The following is a 17,630-nucleotide window of genomic DNA, read 5'->3' as shown; positions in this document are numbered from 1 at the left end:
GCTCCTCAACAGCTTCTATCCCCAAGTCATAAGACTGCTGAACAATTAATCAAATGGCCACCGGACTATTTGCATTGACAACCCCCCTCCCCATTTGTTTTGTACACTGCTGCTACTCATTGACTCGGCACCGGTACCCCTGTATATAGCCTATTGTTATTTGATTGTGTTACTTTTAATATTCTTTACTCTAGTTTATTTGGTATATTTTTTTAAAACTCTTCTTGAACTGCACTGTTGGTTAAGGGCTTGTTAGTAAGCATTTCATTGTAAGGTCTACACTGGTTGTATTTGGCACGTGACAAATAAAGTTTGATTTGATTTCAAATATACAAGGACGTGTTTTGTTCATGACTGTAGTCAACCTGGTGTTAATGTCCCTGTTGTTGTTTAGGTGCAGCAGAGATTGATAAGGAATGCAGGCGGGCAGATGCAGGCAGTCAGTCTCCCGGTGCACACCCACACCAGCCTGACCATGCCCTTTTACAGCAACCCCATGATGTTCTCTCAGCAGATGAACACACAGCCACTGCAGGACGCAAACCAAAGACACTCAGACACCGAGTTCAGTCAAGAGGGACAGTTACGGTGAGTCCTACAGACAGTAAAACACTCTGATTTCTTGTTGCACAATTTCCTTTCAAGAACGTGTTGAGTCTGTTCTTCATGGTCAAGTGTAACTCAGCTTTTAGTTTGGTCTGAATTGAAGCAACTTGTAACGGAATACATTTTGGGAAACATTGACATGGCATGCTGTATATTACCAAAACAAAGCTTTATGATTTGAAGTTAATCATAACTACATTGTATGAATTCTGAATGAAAGAGCACCTGCTTAACACCAGCTTACCTTGAAGTGAAAGTAACTTGATATGAAAGTCTTGTCCTTCTGTTAACTTAATCAAAAATAAAAGTAGATTTGAGTTCTTCAGGTTGAAATCAAATGGTTAGAAGAAAAAGGTTAGGGTGACATTGGAGAGGGAATAGTCTCCTTGAGTCACAAAACCTTTTGTCTTGTCTATTGGACTCACACTGTATTTTGGAGATGGATAAGTATGTCAAGGGTGGAAAATACCAGCTTGTGCAATCTCAGCACTCATGGCCCAGGGGTCATTTTTAGAAAGGTTGGAGTTCCAGATTTGACACTGACATAGACCGTTCTTTCTGGCAGCATGCTGCTCAACCAGCCAATGCATACCCTCTTACCTGATAGCAGTATGAGCTCCCAGACTTCCCAGTGCAACACAGCCATCCAGCAAACCAAGTAAGTGTGTGATTGAGTGTGTATATAATCATTATGTTGACTTTCTTTACATGGTCTGTTATTTGACCCATATGTAGTACATGCAGTGAAATATGAGAACATTTATCCTTGATATGAACTGATTGTACTTAAAACACATGATATAAACTTACAGTTGAAGTCGGAAGATTACGTACACCTTAGCCAAATACATTTAAACTCAGTTTTTCACAATTCCTGACATTTAATCGAAGTAAAAATTCCTTGTCTTAGGTCAGTTAGGATCACAACTTTATTTTAAGAATGTGAAATGTCAGAATAATAGTAGAGAAAATGATTTATTTCAGCTTTTATTTATTTCATCACATTCCCAGTGGGTCAGAAGTTTACATACACTCAATTAGTATTTGGTAGCATTGCCTTAAATTGTTTAACTTGGGTCAAACGTTTCAGGTAGCCTTCCACAAGCTTCCCACAATAAGTTGGGTGAATTTTGGCCCATTCCTCCTGACAGAGCTGGTGTAACTGAGTCAGGTTTGTAGTCCTCCTTGCTCGCACATGGTTTTTGAGTTCTGCCGACACATTTTTTAGAGGATTGAGGTCAGGGCTTTGTGATGGCCACTCCAATACCTTGACTTTGTTGTCCTTAAGCCATTTTGCCACAACTTTGGAAGTATGCTTGGGGTCATTGTCCATTTGGAAGACCCATTTGCGACCAAGCTTTAACTTCCTGACTGATGTCTTGAGATGTTGCTTCAATACATCCACATAATTGTCCTACCTCATGATGCCATCTATTTTGTGAAGTGCACCAGTCCCTCCTGCAGCAAAGCACCCCCACAACATGATGCTGCCACCCCCGTGCTTCACGGTTGGGATGGTGTTCTTCGGCTTGCAAGCCTCCACCTTTTTCCTCCAAACATAATGATGGTCATTATGGCCAAACAGTTCTTTTTTTTTTTTTTCAATTTAAGGTTTTATTAAGTTCTTGTTTTTCAATCAACCAACAAAACACATTCCACATTCACAGATGTGACAGGCTTTAAAAAAATAAAAAGTCAAAAAATAATAATACATTTGAAAAAATTAAAATACAATTAAAATGAATGATAAAGTCAAATAAAAACATTTCTTTTTCTTAATCTATATATTTTCCTTGGTACCTGTATATACATACATACATACATACATACATACGCACATATACATACACACACACATACGTACTCAAAAACTAAATTAAAATAAAAACACACACACAACAAAAAAAAACATACCACTTGCAGCAGCACTATCAAGGTTCTTATCAGCTATTTCAAGCATTCGCTGAGACGATGGGCCAATAATTCGTTTTTAGGTTTTACAGTACCTTACACAAAATGTATCTGCGCATTTCCCTAGTCACCCCGTTCACTCTGTCCAGTTTGAAATATAGTTGAATAGTGGGGACCAGAGTCTATCAAACTTGGGCTGTCTCTTGTGGAGGTCATAAGTGAGCTTTTCAAGAGGAAGGAAGTCAACAATCTGGTCAATCCACATTTTAAATGTAGGGGGGGTATTAAAGGCCCACAATAGAAGAATACATTTCTTAGCAAAGTATGTAATAGTCATAAGCAAATTTTCTCTGTCAGGATCAAGAACAAAGTCCTGTTGGGCATTAAGAAGATAGATACATGGGGTCATATCAAACTGTACCTCTAGTATTTTCTGTGCAGCGGTATGTACAGATTGCCAGAATCTGGCAATCTCCCTACAGCTCCAAAATACATGCATATAGGTTCCACATTCAGAGGTACATCTTTTACAGTTAGGAGACATATCTGTTTTCATTCTATGGGGTCTCAAAGGAGTATAATAAAATTTGTACAAAAATTTGTAATTAGATTCTTTCATTTTTACACTGGTAGAGGAGCAGTATACCTTGTCGCAAACCTCCGCCCATAACTCATCACTAATAGTCAGACCAAGGTCCTTTTCCCAGATTATTTTCAAAGGAGTAAAGGAGGAGCTTCCTTTCTCAGAAAGGAGTCTATAGATGCAGGATATTTTGCCTTTAATGGATTGTGCTGTGACAAGAAGGGTTTCAACTTCGTTCAACTGAGTTCTAAACCTCCTCTTGGAGGTAAATGAGGAAATTACATGTCTAATTTGAAGATATTTAAAAAAAAAATGGGATCTTGGCACGTCGAATTCACTGCAGAGCTCTTGAAAGGATTTCAGTGTAGTGGTTTTCTGATGAAATAGGTCCTGATTCCTAGAGTATGCCAAAGATTAAAGTTGGCATCCCTCAGGGCTTTTGGCAAGTCTGGGTTGCCTACTATAGGCGAGTGAGAACATATTTGGGAGGAAATGCCCAGGTATTTCTTACAGTCCCTCCACGCTAGTAGGGTGCTGTAAATCACAAAGGATTTGGCTATGTTGCCCACTTCACTAAAGTTATTAATGAATATAATTGAGCTTAAGGGCAATGAACCACAGGATTGGGCTTCTATCTGAATCCACGTTGACTCTTGTCTGTTTGTGATCCATGTTAGCATGTTGCGGATTTGGGCAGACCAGTAGTACAATTGAAGGGAGGGAAGGGCAAGGCCACCTTTAGATTCGGGTTTTGATAAAGTGGAAAACTTGATCCTAGGTTTTTTATTGCCCCATATAAATTTGGTGATGCTTTGGTTAGTTGTTTTGAAGAAGGAAACTGGGAGATAGCATGGGAGCATCTGAAATAAGTAGTTCAGTCTAGGGAGGACGTTCATACGGATTACATTAATTCTTCCTACTAAGCTAATTGGGAGGGAGATCCAGGTTTGGAGATTGTTCTTGATTCGATCCAGGAGTGGAAGATAATTTTCCTTAAAAAGGCTATTCAGATCTGGTGTTATGAAGATCCCGAGGTATTGAAACCCCTGTGTTTTCCATTGGAAAGGACAAAGTGTCTTCATAGAGCTGGTGAGTGTAATATTGAGAGGGCAGACAGTGGATTTGTTAAAATCTTATAACCTGAGAACTTGCCATACTGGGCAATTGTGTCTAAAATGAGAGGGAGGGATTTCTCAGGGTTGGATATGTAGAGCAAGACATCATCCGCGTAAAGCGAAATCTTGTGCTGCAGGCCACCTGCAGAAACACCCATAATACTTGGATTGCTCCTTATCAGCTCTGCCAGAGGCTCCGCCCCCAACAAGTAGAGCAGCGGGGACAGCGAGCACCCGTGTCTTGTGCCCCGCTCCAGAGGGAATCTGTCAGAGTTCAGTCCATTAGTAGTCACCATGGCATTTGGATGAGAGTATAGTGATTTGATCCATTTAATAAAATTTGGGCCCATATTGAACTTTTCTAAGACTGAAAACAGAAAGCTCCACTCCATCCTGTCAAACGCCTTCTCAGCATCCAGTGAAGCCAGCAGGACAGGGGTCTTTTGTGCGTTTACTTGATCAATAATATCAAAAAGACGGCAAATGTTATCAGAAGAGTATCTGTCTCTAATAAATCCAGTTTGGTCCGCTTTTATTATTTTGGGAAGAAGAGTGTTTAGTCTTATGGCGAGCAATTTGGTAATTATTTTATAGTCGAAATCCAACAAGCTTATGGGCCGGAAGGACGAGCAGGATAGGGGTCCTTGTCCTTTTTAGCAACACTGTAATGCGAGCTGTGTGCATTGAGTCTGGGAGAACTCCGTTTTTGCAAAAATCCTCCAGCATTGGCATGAAGATAGGGCTGAGCTGGGGCCAAAAAGCTTTATAGAACTCTCTGGGGAATCCATCTGGGCCTGGGGACTTATTAGGTGGCATGGAGGTAATTGCCTCCAGGATCTCCTCAGGAGTGAAGGGGGAGTTGAGATCTTCCTGGTCGGTCTCTGATAGTTTAGGTAGCGAGATTCCCTCTAGGAAAGAGTGGAGTTCTGCCTCCGTGTGTTTTCTCTCAGAGGTATATAGTTTGCAGTAAAAATCATGAAAAGTTCAATTGATATTTTTTGGGTCATATGTGACCTCGTCCTCTGCTGTTCGGATAGCCATGATTGTACGCTCTGACTGCTCCTTTTTTAATTGGTAAGCAAGCAATCTACTGGGCCTATTGCTATACTCATGGTATTTCTGTTTAGTAAATCTCCTGAGTGTAGTCCAAATTCAGTTTGGCTTTGGCTGCTTTAAGATGACTCCAGGAAGTGCTGTCTAGGGATTGTTTATGTATTTTTTCACAGCATTCCAGCTCCCTCTCAAGATCTAGTCTGTGTGCTTCCATTGCTTTTTTCTTAGAGGAAGCATATGCAATTAGATGACCTCTTAGTGTGGCTTTAGCAGCGTCCCACATTGTGGCCGGAGAAACAGGGGAATCTTTATTGTCTTGTGTGTAGTTGTCTATCCATGTAGTTACTAATGTATGGAACTCGTCATTTGATAGCATGGAGGTGTTGAATTTCCAGCTCTTTGACCTCGGGATGTTTTTGCAGAGGTCAAAGCGGAGGTGGACAAAGGCGTGATCTGAAAGTGCTATGGGTCCGATTGTACAAGTGGCTGAGTTTATGAAACTCTTTGGGATAAAAATGTAATCTATACGGGAGTAGGTGTTATGGACATTAGAGTAGTATGTATAGTCCATAGATGAGCTATTATTCTCTCTCCAGATATCTATCAGCCCCATCTCTTTAGTAAGAGAGTTCAACATCTTTGTAGATCTAGGATTTGTGGTGGGGACTTGAGATGATTTGTCTAGGGTTGGGTTAAGGGTACAATTAAAATCTCCGGCCACCACGCCAAAGGAGACACAATGCTCATTGAACAGGGTTATAATTTTTGACATGAAGGCAGGAGTATCTGTGTTAGGGGCGTATATGTTTAATATAGTAATTGGTTGACCATATAGTGACCCAGTTATCAAAATAAATCTCCCCTCCGGATCAGATATGTTTTTGTCTATTATGAATGGAACATTTTTATGGATAAGTATGGCTGTGCCTCTACTGTTTGATTTGAAAGATGAGAAATACACCTGTCCCACCCAAGCTCTGCGAGTTTGGCATGTTCAGCATCACAGAGGTGTGTCTCTTGTAATAGCGCAATGTCTGCTTTTTCCTTTTTTAGAGCACATAGTATCTTTTTCCGTTTTATTGCATGCCCTAGACCATGGCAGATCCATGTCAATAGATTTAAGGTACTAGTCATCGTCATCGAGCAGTAATCGAACTTTAGTGCAAGTCATCGCTGGGTAAAAGCGGATAGTAATTACAGCTGCGTTCATAAAAAAGGAAAATAAATGGTGTACATAAAATAATAATCTCTGAACACCCCAGCCGAGTTCCCAAACAACTCGACACATCCCGTTGGATCTATTACCCCCCGCTCAGTCTCAATTCTGTGTTCCGAATAAAACAAAAACCGGGAACAGTTAGCAACGCACAACGTCTCCCTCGCCCCACCAAAGAAATGCCTCATCCTCTCCACCCCGCATTGAGTAAGTAACACAGTTGCCCTCGTCCAGACCTCAGTAAAAGAGGGGAGAAAAATAAAATCAATAGCCCAGCCTACATATACCTCCCCCAAGGGACATAGGGAACCCCAGGTAATAATAGCAACAACAACAAACAAAAAACAGGGAAATAAAAGTAGGCTGAAACATTAGTAGGCCTAGGTTAGGCTATACAGCCCATCCCTCTCAGTTAAAGGAAAATAAATATAAATTGGACGGCTATAATGACATTTAGGGGGTGGGTCTCTGGATATCGGCTATATGTCGTCTTACCTCCTTTAGTAATGGCATTAATCGCATTTAGTCATTGGTCTGTTTCTCATTGGCCAGGATTGTCTTTCAAAAAACGTTTTGCCTCTTCGGGAGTTTTGAAGTGTCGCAAGGCTCCTTGGTGAAGAATCCTGAGCTCGTTTGGGTATTTGAATCCCCTGAAGATGCCTCGGTCAATGGAGTATTTCTTCACTTCGTCAAATTCTCGGCGTATTCCAGCTGACAGGTCCTGGTGTAAAGCGAGTTTGGCGTTTCCCACTGTGATGGTGTTGTTTTTCGCCGCCTGTAGGACTCGTTCCTTGTCGGTGAATCTCAGGAAACGTATGGTGATTGGGCGCGGTGGTTGTCTGGCTGCTGGTGGGGGCCTCAGTGCTCGGTGAGCTCTCTCGAGTTCTATGGGCCTGTCGGTGGGCAGGTGGAGCCACTCGGGAAGTTTGTCTTGCAGGTAGCGGATCAGTGGCATGTTTCCCTCTTCTTTTTCGCCCAGATTGAATAGAACACAATTATTCCTTCGCCCCCTGTTTTCCAGGTCCTCTGTTTTCTCTTCCAGATGCTCGATTTTCTTTTTAGCATATGCTATTGTTTCCATGGCATCTGTCAATAAGTTTTCCATGGATAGGATTCGCCCCTCTGCCTCGTCCAGGCGCCCCGCGTTTATGGTTATCTTGTTGTTGATGTCAGGCAATGCGTTTTCCAGGATTGTCACCTTGCCCCCTATCGCACTGAGCTGAGAGTTAATGGCATCTAATTTGGTGTTTAGTTCTGTACGTTGGGATCTCAACTCAGAGAGGATGTCTTCGACAGAGTGCGAGGTTGGCATTCGTTGTGCCTCGTGGGGGAGCGGGTTCTCTTGCTCCTGGCTAATGGCGCTAGTTTTTTCTGAAGCTAGCTTCTTCTTGGAGGCTTTTTCCGTCGCTAATACTCGAGTCCGGGTAAAAATGTCACCTGTAGTGTCGCCTTTTGTAGCCGCCATGACTTTTTCTTACTAAAGCTAAATTAGTGTGAACTTGGAATGGAGGTAAGATTAGGAATTGGAGACTACTTGTGCGGAGCTCTTAGTTCACGCGGCCATCTCGTTCAAGGGTCACGTGATCCCCGGCCAAACAGTTCTATATTTGTTTCATCAGACCAGAGGACATTTCTCCAAAAAGTACGATCTTTGTCCCCATGTGCAGTTGCAAACCATAGTCTGGCTTTTTTGGAGCAGTGGCTTCTTCCCTACTGAGCGGCCTTTCAGGTTATGTTGATATAGGACTCGTTTTACTGTGGATATAGATACTTTTGTACCTGTTTCCTCCAGCATCTTCACAAGGTCCTTTGCTGTTGTTCTGGGATTAATTTGTACTTTTCGCACCAAAGTACGTTCATCTCTTAAGAAACAGAATTCGTCTCCTCCCTGAGCGGTATGATGGTTGCGTGGTACCATTGTGTTTACACTTGCGTACTATTGTTTGTACAGATGAACGTGGTACCTTCAGGTGTTTGGAAATTGCTTCCAAGGATGAACCAGACTTGTGGAGGTCTACAAATTTTTTTCTGAGGTCTTGGCTGATTTCTTTTGATTTTCCCATGATGTCAAGCAAAGAGGGACTGAGTTTGAAGGTAGGCCTTGAAATACATCCACAGGTACACCTCCAATTGACTCAAATGATGTCAATTAGCTTATCAGAAACTTCTAATGTCATGACATCATTTTCTGGAATTTTCCAAGCTGTTTAAAGGCACAGTCAACTTAGTGTATGTAAACTTCTGACCCACTGGAATTGTAATAAGTTAAATAATCTGACTGTGAACAATTGTTGGAAAAATTACTTGTGTCATGCACAAAGTAGATGTCCTAACCGACTTGCCAAAACTATAGTTTGTTAACAAGAAATTTGTGGAGTGGTTGAAAAACGAGTTTTAATGACTCCAACCTAAGTGTATGTCAAATTCTGACTTCAACTGTATTTGCAAATAATCAGACCATACAGAAATCTAAGTGTTAAAGACAAAATAAACATATTCTGTTACTATGAACACAGTAAATGTAGTTGACCGGTTGATTGCGCTCATCCTTCCCCAGATACACCCTGGAGCAGCAGATGATGACCCCGTCGTTCCCCATGCAGCAGGTGAACTGCAATGCTGTCCTGGTCCCCTCCCCTGTATTCACGTCCCCCATCATGATCCCTCACAACAGCTTTATCACGCACCAGGCCCAGCCCACCTACCACCCTCAGCAGCAGGCCAACCATCACTCTCTACAGCTGCAGCAGCCCCAGCAGTTCTTTCAGGTAAAGTAGTAGTCCTACTACTTGCAGTCATGTGATCGCAGGCCTTGGGCTGGCGGGGGTTTGGCTCACTCTGTAGAATAACTAGTATCACCTCACTTATGCCCTGATCCCTTTCTGTTGATAGATGCAGCCCCAAGGACTCTTACACAGTGGACCCACTCAGGCGTTCTTCCACGCCACTAATATCCCACAGCAAGGTACTGTGGGTTATATTCAACCGCAGCAGCAGCAACCACAACAACAGCAGCAACAACACCACCATTCCCAAAACCAGACTGGCAACCTTTCAGACTTCCGAAATATGCTCACTCGGTAGCACCGAAGACTCAAACAGAGTTGTTAGTTATCCCCTGAAATGTATTGTCACAGGTTCAGTGGCAGAATTATATGGGATGCATAGAAGAGACAGAGGCTATTTGGCGCCATGCTGTGCAGTGTTATTCGCTGTTTAAGAAGCCAAAGTGGCTTTGTTTTCACAGCAAAAAAAAAAAAATGAAAATATGCCTGTGGTGACCTTACTTCTGATAAGGAGCCACCCTTTTCAGACAAAGCCGTTTTTGTACCCCATGCTGGGGTGAACCACAGTCAGAGGCTGCTTGGACCGGTGGCGGCCCCCAATGTGACAGCTCTCCCAGAAATGAAAAAGGAGTCAGTGTGCTGAAGGCTTGTGCTTCAGTGCACCACCAGCCTCTCTGTCCCACTCCACAAAGCTATTTCATCATGACACTGCTGGATGGAGAAAACTATGAAAGTAATCATAAGGAAAACAGTTATGCAGATATGTTTTCAAAAATAAAATAGGTTATTGTTAGGTGAGTCTAGTTGTGCACTGACTGCACTTGTTCATAGCATCTGTCCTGATGTTCAGAGAGTAAACACAAGCAGTGAACATTTACTTCTTCAAAGTTGCATCTTCATTTCACATGAAAAACACTTTGTGTCTGTGAGTTATGGTTTTGTTGTGCAGTTGTTGCATACTTTTTTGTTATGAAACAGCAGTTTTACAAACCTATAAAACAACAATATTTTCCCCAGAAGGAAATGTAAAGGGTTCATTTTGATGTTGGACATCAGTTGTTATTTCATCACACATTCAAATCAGTCATCCTAGATACAGTGCATTCGGACCACTTCCCTTTTTCCACATTTTGTTACGTTACAGCTTTATTCTAAAATGAATTATATCTATTTTTTCCTCATCAATCTACACAAAATACCCCATAATGACATAGCAAAAACTGGTTTTTAGACATTTTACAAATTTATATAAAAAAATAAAAGGAAATGTCACATTTACATAAGTATTCAGACCCTTTAATCAGTACTTTGTTGAAGCACCTTTGGCAGCGATTACAGCCTCGAGTCTTCTTGGGTATGACGCTACAAGCTTGGCACACATGTATTTGAGGAGTTTCTCCCATTCTTCTCTGCAGATCCTCTTAAGCTCTGTCAGGTTGGATGAGGAGCGTCGCTGCACAGCTATTTTCAGGTCTCTCCAGAGATGTTCGATCGGGTTCAAGTTTGGGCTCTGGCTGGGCCATTCAAGGACATTCAGAGACTTGTCCCGAAGCCACTCCTGCGTTGTCTTGGCTGTGTGCTTAGGATCGTTGTCCTGTTGGAAGGTGAATCCTTGGCCCCAGTCTGAGGTCCTGAGCATTCTGGAGCAGGTTTTCATCAATAATCTCTCTGTACTTTGCTCAGTTCATCTTTCCCTCGTTCTTGAATATTGTCCCAGTCCCTGTCGGATGCTGCCACCACCATGCTTCACCATAGGGATGGTGCCAGGCTTCCTCCAGATGTAATGCTTGGCTTTAAGGCCAAAGAGTTCAATCTTGGTTTCATCAGTCTAGAGAATCTTGTTTCTCATCGTCTGAGATTCTTTAGGTGCCTTTTGGCAAACTCCAAAGAGGGCTGTCATATGCCTTTTACTGAGGAGTGGATTCCATCTGGCCACTCTACCATAAAGGCCTGATTGGTGGAGGGCTACAGAGATGGCTGTCCTTCTGGAAGGTTATCCCATCTAGACAGAGGAACTCTGGAGCTCTCTCAGAGTTACCATTGGGTTCTTGGTCACCTCCCTGACCAAGGCCCTTCTACCCCGATTGCTCAGTTTGGCCAGGTGGCCAGCACTAGGAAGAGTCTTGGTGGTTCCAAACTTCTTCCATTTAAGAATGATGGAGGTCACTGTGTTCTTGGGGACCTTCAATGCTGCAGACAATTTTTGGTACCCTTCCCCAGATCTTTGTCTCGACATAATCCTGTTTCGGAGCTCTACGGACAATTCCTTCAACCTCATGGCTTTTTTTTTGCTCTGACATGCACTGTCAACTGTGAGACCTTATATAGACAGGTGTGTGCCTTTGCAAATCATGTCCAATCAATTGAATTTACCATAGGTGGACTCCAATCTAGGTTGTAGAAACAGCTCAAGGGTGATCAATGGAAACGGGATGCACCTCAGCAAAGGGTCTGAATATTTATGTAAATAAGGTATTTCAGTTTTTTTAATATAAATTTGCAAACATTTCTAAAAACCTGTTTTCGCTATGTTATTATGAGGTATTGTGTGTAGATTGATGAGGAATTCATTGTTATTTAATGCATTTTAGAATAAGGCTATAACGTAATAAATGTGGAGAAGGTCAAGGGGTCTGAATACTTTCCGAATGCACTGTATACTGTAATTGATATCATTATTAAACACTATAGTATTGTCACCACCCAACACTATTAGTCCATGTTTGAAAAAATATATTGTTTAAATGACTGACAAAGCATCTGGAAACCTATCCTCATACAAGTATAACCCTATTATGTTCACTATAGAATCAAATATTTTGACATTTAATTTTCTAAAACTAAAGAAAAGTACCAATTACTAATGCCAACATTTTCATTAAATAATTCGTAAAAATCAGGCTTCATATTTTATTATTCACACTTTAATGGACGGAGCAAACCTTATTAGTAGACTACCATAGCATGTTTGTTAATTTACCATATATTACAAAACAAGTGTAAGCAGGCAGCCATTATTGTTATGTCTTGCTGTTCTACTGTGTGCATTTTTATTGGGGAATTTAAATATAAAACAATACCCACTGGGCACACCACGTCATTTTAATATGGAAATGTGGGTCATATTTGGTTGAGACGTTGATCAATGAGATTTCAACATTTATTCACCAACTCAAAAAGACAACCAGAAGTTTGTTGAATTCCCAATGTGTTGTCACTATGCTTTCAACCATCTAAAAGCACAACCAAATTCCAATGGAAAAACAATGCCTGATTTTTGGTTCAGTTGTCGTCTAAATGTGTTATCACTGCGATTTCAACCATTTAAAAGCACAACAAAGTTCAAATGGGAATAGAATGTCAGATATGTTGTATTTATACAACAACTTAATGTGTTATCACTGTGCTTCATCTCATAGCACAACCCAATGACCTGGATTGCAGTTTAGGTTACATTTAAAAGTACATAGTGAAAGTGATCAATTCTGTTCAAGATTCTGCACAGATTATTATAGCAATCTCTACAGACCTGTGACCTTTGCATGCTATTTTGAACAAGCCCGCTTTCTATGATTACATAAGACATTTAGAGTTACAGTAGGCTAATTTCAAAATGTGGCCATGGATGCATTACTCATTTAGGCTGAATAAATACTCTTACATTAGTTTGTAAAATAGCCTTAACTTTAGGCTATTTACTGTATCACAAAAGTAATATTGAATTGTGTTTGGTGGACAACAACCAAATATCAACATTTAAAGGATATCTAACGCTTGGATGGTTTCATCTGAGCCACTGGCTTAATCCTATTCTTTAACTTTTATTTTTGGTTAAGTTGGAGACGTCAATCCAACATATAATTTGTTAAATTGTCGACAAATTAATAGGCCATTTACTCTATTGCAAAAGTGGTGCCACTGACTTAGTCTGGCTTCAAATCCAGTATGTCTACAAATGAATAATGAATATGTTGGATTCACATCTCCATCTCAACCAAGACGCAAAGTTAAAGAATATACTAAATCAAATCAGACTGTATTTTAGGTGCATTTAAAGTTTTTGATTCGATTTAGTCCCATTCCTTAACTTACATTTTTGGTTGAGATGGAGACGTGAATCCAACATATTAATGATTAACATGAAGATGACATTTGAAATCAACCAAGCTTTAAACCCTAGGCCTATATGTATTGTCTATATTTAGTTGAACTCTGGGTTGAATTGAAACAATAGCTGTTGATGACTTTTTAAATGCTATATATGCCTGACTAGTATCATTGATGATATACTGTATGACTTATAAAGTATGGTTACATTTCATTTGATCTGTTAAACCTACCCATTGGAATGACTTCAATAGCAACAGTGAATATATTGAGTTATTAAGAGGTCTCAATAATCATTCTCACGATAGCACATTGGTAGTAGTCAGTGACAAATATTAAAGCTGGGCTTGGTTAAAACCCTGCATGGAAGACCAAATGAAAAGCTGTACTGTAGATGGAGCAACTCTCCAGTAGGAGTTGCTGCCCAGCCTATGTTTTTTTACATTTTTTATAGTGGATATAACGTTGGAGATCTGATGTTGTGTCAAGGGTACATGTTTGGCATTTTATACAAGGTTTCTATGTTGAAAATTGCTTAAATTGCTGACATAATCCTGTGGTTGGAATTTCAGCCTCTGAACAACAGTTTGATGACTTTTTTCCACATCACAATACATCGACAAATTACATTGAAACAACGTTGATTCAACCCGTTTGTGCCCAGTGGGTAGGGTCCTAATGCATTAAATGGCTCACAACCATAAACTACTAACCAAGGACTATTTTACTTATTGTTTTGTATCAAATGTAACAGATGCTGCAATGATTAAGAAGATGTCACTAATATATTGTAATTGTCATACATTGATTATGTATGCTTTCGTAACGCAACTTTCTTCTCAGGTTATTTGTGGAAATAACCACAAATTATTAATAATCACACATTTATTCTCAGTATTACATTAACAACGTGTCATCATTTTCTGGTTACATAGTTTATATTTGCTAGTCGGTTAATATATATATATTTTTTTGGTAGGAGGGAGTCTATTAGTGGATTTATTATTATGTCCATACACTCTGGTGATTTCAGGACAACTGTGTAATAACAAAATACTAACCAGAGATAAATTACCTGCTAATGTAAATGACAATCAAATAATACTACATATTTCTTATTATTTTTCTTTAAAGTTACATTAGCTAAATAACTACATCATTAGGTATCTGATTTGAGTTCCCCCACGTTCATTAGATATTGTAATATTTGAATGGGAAAGTCCTTCCGTGAAACATCCGTCAAACAAACAGACCTACTGTATGTATGCCTCAAAATTCCTTTACTCTCCATGAGTAAGTCAATAGCTATGACAAAATGTAACACCATATTGGAATTCTAATCAAACTAAATGTGCCCTTTGACATGAAGTGAAGGTTGAAATGCATTGTGGAGTAATAAGAATCTTTAATTGTACAATGTTTATGACAATCCTAGCAATCTGCTGTGTACATTGAGTCACTGTCACTTCATCTGTTACAGTCACTCTCATGAAGACTGGTGCTGTTCATTTAGGTTGAAGAGATGCTTAAAGAAAGTTGTAGAATGCTTCGAGTATGTGCTGGTTTACCCTTTTACTATGTGCAATGTCAATTTAGAAAATAAATGTTTCTAGGCAGGTATGTACTCATGTAAAATAGAGATATAGTTGTACACTATAAACCAATGTACTATGTGAATGAAATGGAAATATTTTTGTATTAAAATATCATTAACATTCCTTCAACCATAAATATAAGCAGTATCTTTACTGAGGTATAGCTTGTATCTGCTGAAGACTTTGTTAGAATGACTAATCCACACTAAAGACGAGAATGATGCTGGCATGAGGGAAAAGGGAGCCATTCTATTTTTCAGTAGAACTTGTGTTGGCCTCTTGCTGGGGTCAGCCCAACGTAAACATTGTTTTCAGTGATATGAGCAACACATTGTTTCAACATCATTACTGTGTCCGTTTGTTATTACTCTAAAGACACAACATTGACTCTATTCAAGCCCTACATGCAGATTTGTTTAGACAACTGTCCTGTTAATGCTGCATCAATTTAAAATACTGTTTGTTGATTGTCAGCTAAATGACTCCCTTGGTTGGCCTCCACTCAACCTTATCATTAAAAAAAAACTGTTGTTGGTTCAGTGTGCTCAATGTCCAATCATAAGGTAAACTGCCTTTTGATGCTGGTTGAAGGAACATGTAGTGTATGTTTAATTATCAAGCTCATAGAATAACAGTAAACCATGTTCTCACAAGTGTCCAGTGTACTCTCTAGCTAACCATCGTACGTAAAGAATTTGCATTAGTTGCCCCCATTTCAAACCAGAGGCAGTTATTCATTTCCATTAACCCAGTGCCACAGATGATTTCCTACATTTAAGGTCATGCTGAGAGCCGTTGTGTGTTTGCTGTGTATTGCTTCAGTTTATACAAATGTTCATGTTTATTGGTATGTGTGTTTCTTCATTGTGATTGCTGCGCTAGATCAAATGGTACTGGCTCTTTCTATGATTCTCTTTAATCTGTCTCCCCCAGCAGTAGATTATGCACTTTTTGTTTCACTGTTTCAGACTATATTTTTATGTTCATGAATTCTTCATCAAGTGTCATTCTTTTTTTAAAGGCATGATGTTACTTTGACTTTTGCATTAGTGACCTTTAGAGTGGACTGTGCATCCTTGCAGTATATGGGGTGGAGGGTCAATCAATGCATACTGTAAAACATTTGCCAGGAAAAAGTAAGACAAACAAAAACAGAACCTGTTACATATTAGCCATTGCATTGCAGAAAACTAATTGAGAATATTGTATTATAGAATGTACAAAACATGTTGAGATTATATAGTTCTTTATTTTATGAGATGTCAAATAGATTGAATATATGTTACATGATTTTAAAGTAAAACAAACAGAAGTATTTTGTAACAGATTATTGAAGTGGCTTATTTGGGGAGGTGAGGTTATTATTTTCTTCAGTTCAGCAAGTTGGTGTTATGGTGTTTCACAGTCTATTGTATGGCTTGTTTTTTTCTGTCTGTATATACCATCAAAAATAAGCTTTAACATATTGTTAATATTGTTTTAAAATAAATTAATAAAAAGTTTACATTCTGAAACAGCTTGGATATTAATGATGTGATATTGAATTATTTATAAATCAATTAATCTTGATAATGTGGTATCTTGAAAAATAAATATGAAAAAAAACATGCATTTGGTGCACTTTATTCTGCATGTTTTCATTCATGTGTAACTGAAGTTTATTCTCTCTGATGTAACTCTGAAAGGAGTCCAGTCCTGTTAAAATACACTATATATACAAAAGTATGTGGACACACCTTCAAATGAAAGGATTTGGTTATTTCAGCCACCGTTACTGACAGGTGTATAAGATTGAGCACACAGCCATGCAATCTATATAGACACACATTGTCAGTAGAATGGCCTTATTGAAGAACTGAGTGACTTTCAACGTGGCACTGTCATAGGATGCCACCTTTACAACAAGTCAGTTTGTCAAATTTCCAGCCTGCTAGAGCTGCCTGGTTAACTGTAAGTGCTGTTATTGTGAAGTGGAAACGTCTAGGAGCAACAACAGCTCAGTCACGAAGTGGTAGGCCGCACAAGCTCAAAGAAGGGACCGCCAAGTCTTGAAGCTTGTAAAAATTGTCTGCCATCGGTTGCAACACAAAACTGTCTCTGGAAGCAACATCAGCACAAGAACTGTTCATTAGGAGCTTCATGAAATTGGTTTCCATGGCCAAGCAGCCACAAACAAGCCTAAGATCACCATACACAATGCCAAGCGTCGGCTGGAGTGGTGTATTGCTCGCCCGCCATTAAACTGTCTGGAGTGATGAATCACCTTTCACCATCTGGCAGTCCAACAGACAAATCTGGGTTTGACGGATGCCAGGAGAATTCTACCTGCCCGAATACATAGTACCAACTGTAAAGTTTGGTGGATGAGGAATAATGGTCTGGGGCTGTTTTTCATGGTTTGGGCTACGCACCTTAGTTCCAGTGAAGGGAAATCTTAACACTACAGCAAACATTGACTTTCTAGACGATTCTGTGCTTTCAACTTTGTGGCAACAGTTTGGGGAAGGCCCTTTCCTTTTCAGCATGACAATGCCCCATGGCACAAAGTGAGGTCCATACAGAAATGGTTGGTCGAGATTGGTGTGGAAGAACTTGACTGGCCTGCACAGAGCCCTGACCTCAACCCCATCGAACACCTTTGGGATTAATTGGAAAATT

The 17,630-nt window shown here is 39.9% G+C and overlaps 1 protein-coding gene across 4 annotated transcripts in view; it reads left to right on the top strand.

Annotated features, from left to right (window-relative positions):
- Positions 1 to 16,489, top strand: part of npas2 (neuronal PAS domain protein 2) — a 99,918-nt gene extending 83,429 nt beyond the window's left edge. For all 4 annotated transcript variants that reach the window (XM_065007411.1, XM_065007408.1, XM_065007410.1 and 1 more), the window contains 4 exons: positions 395 to 588; positions 1,172 to 1,264; positions 9,042 to 9,252; positions 9,377 to 16,489. In XM_065007411.1, the coding sequence (XP_064863483.1) occupies positions 395 to 588; positions 1,172 to 1,264; positions 9,042 to 9,252; positions 9,377 to 9,568 (690 nt within the window). In that variant the 3' untranslated portion in view covers positions 9,569 to 16,489. The remainder of the gene's footprint in view (positions 1 to 394; positions 589 to 1,171; positions 1,265 to 9,041; positions 9,253 to 9,376) is intronic.
- The last annotated feature ends 1,141 nt before the right edge of the window (positions 16,490 to 17,630 follow it).

This window comes from Oncorhynchus nerka, linkage group LG22, assembly GCF_034236695.1.
Source record: "Oncorhynchus nerka isolate Pitt River linkage group LG22, Oner_Uvic_2.0, whole genome shotgun sequence".
NCBI classification, from domain to species: domain Eukaryota; kingdom Metazoa; phylum Chordata; class Actinopteri; order Salmoniformes; family Salmonidae; genus Oncorhynchus; species Oncorhynchus nerka.
Note: the sequence above shows the minus strand (reverse complement) of the source record. Positions and strands in the feature narration are given on the sequence as shown.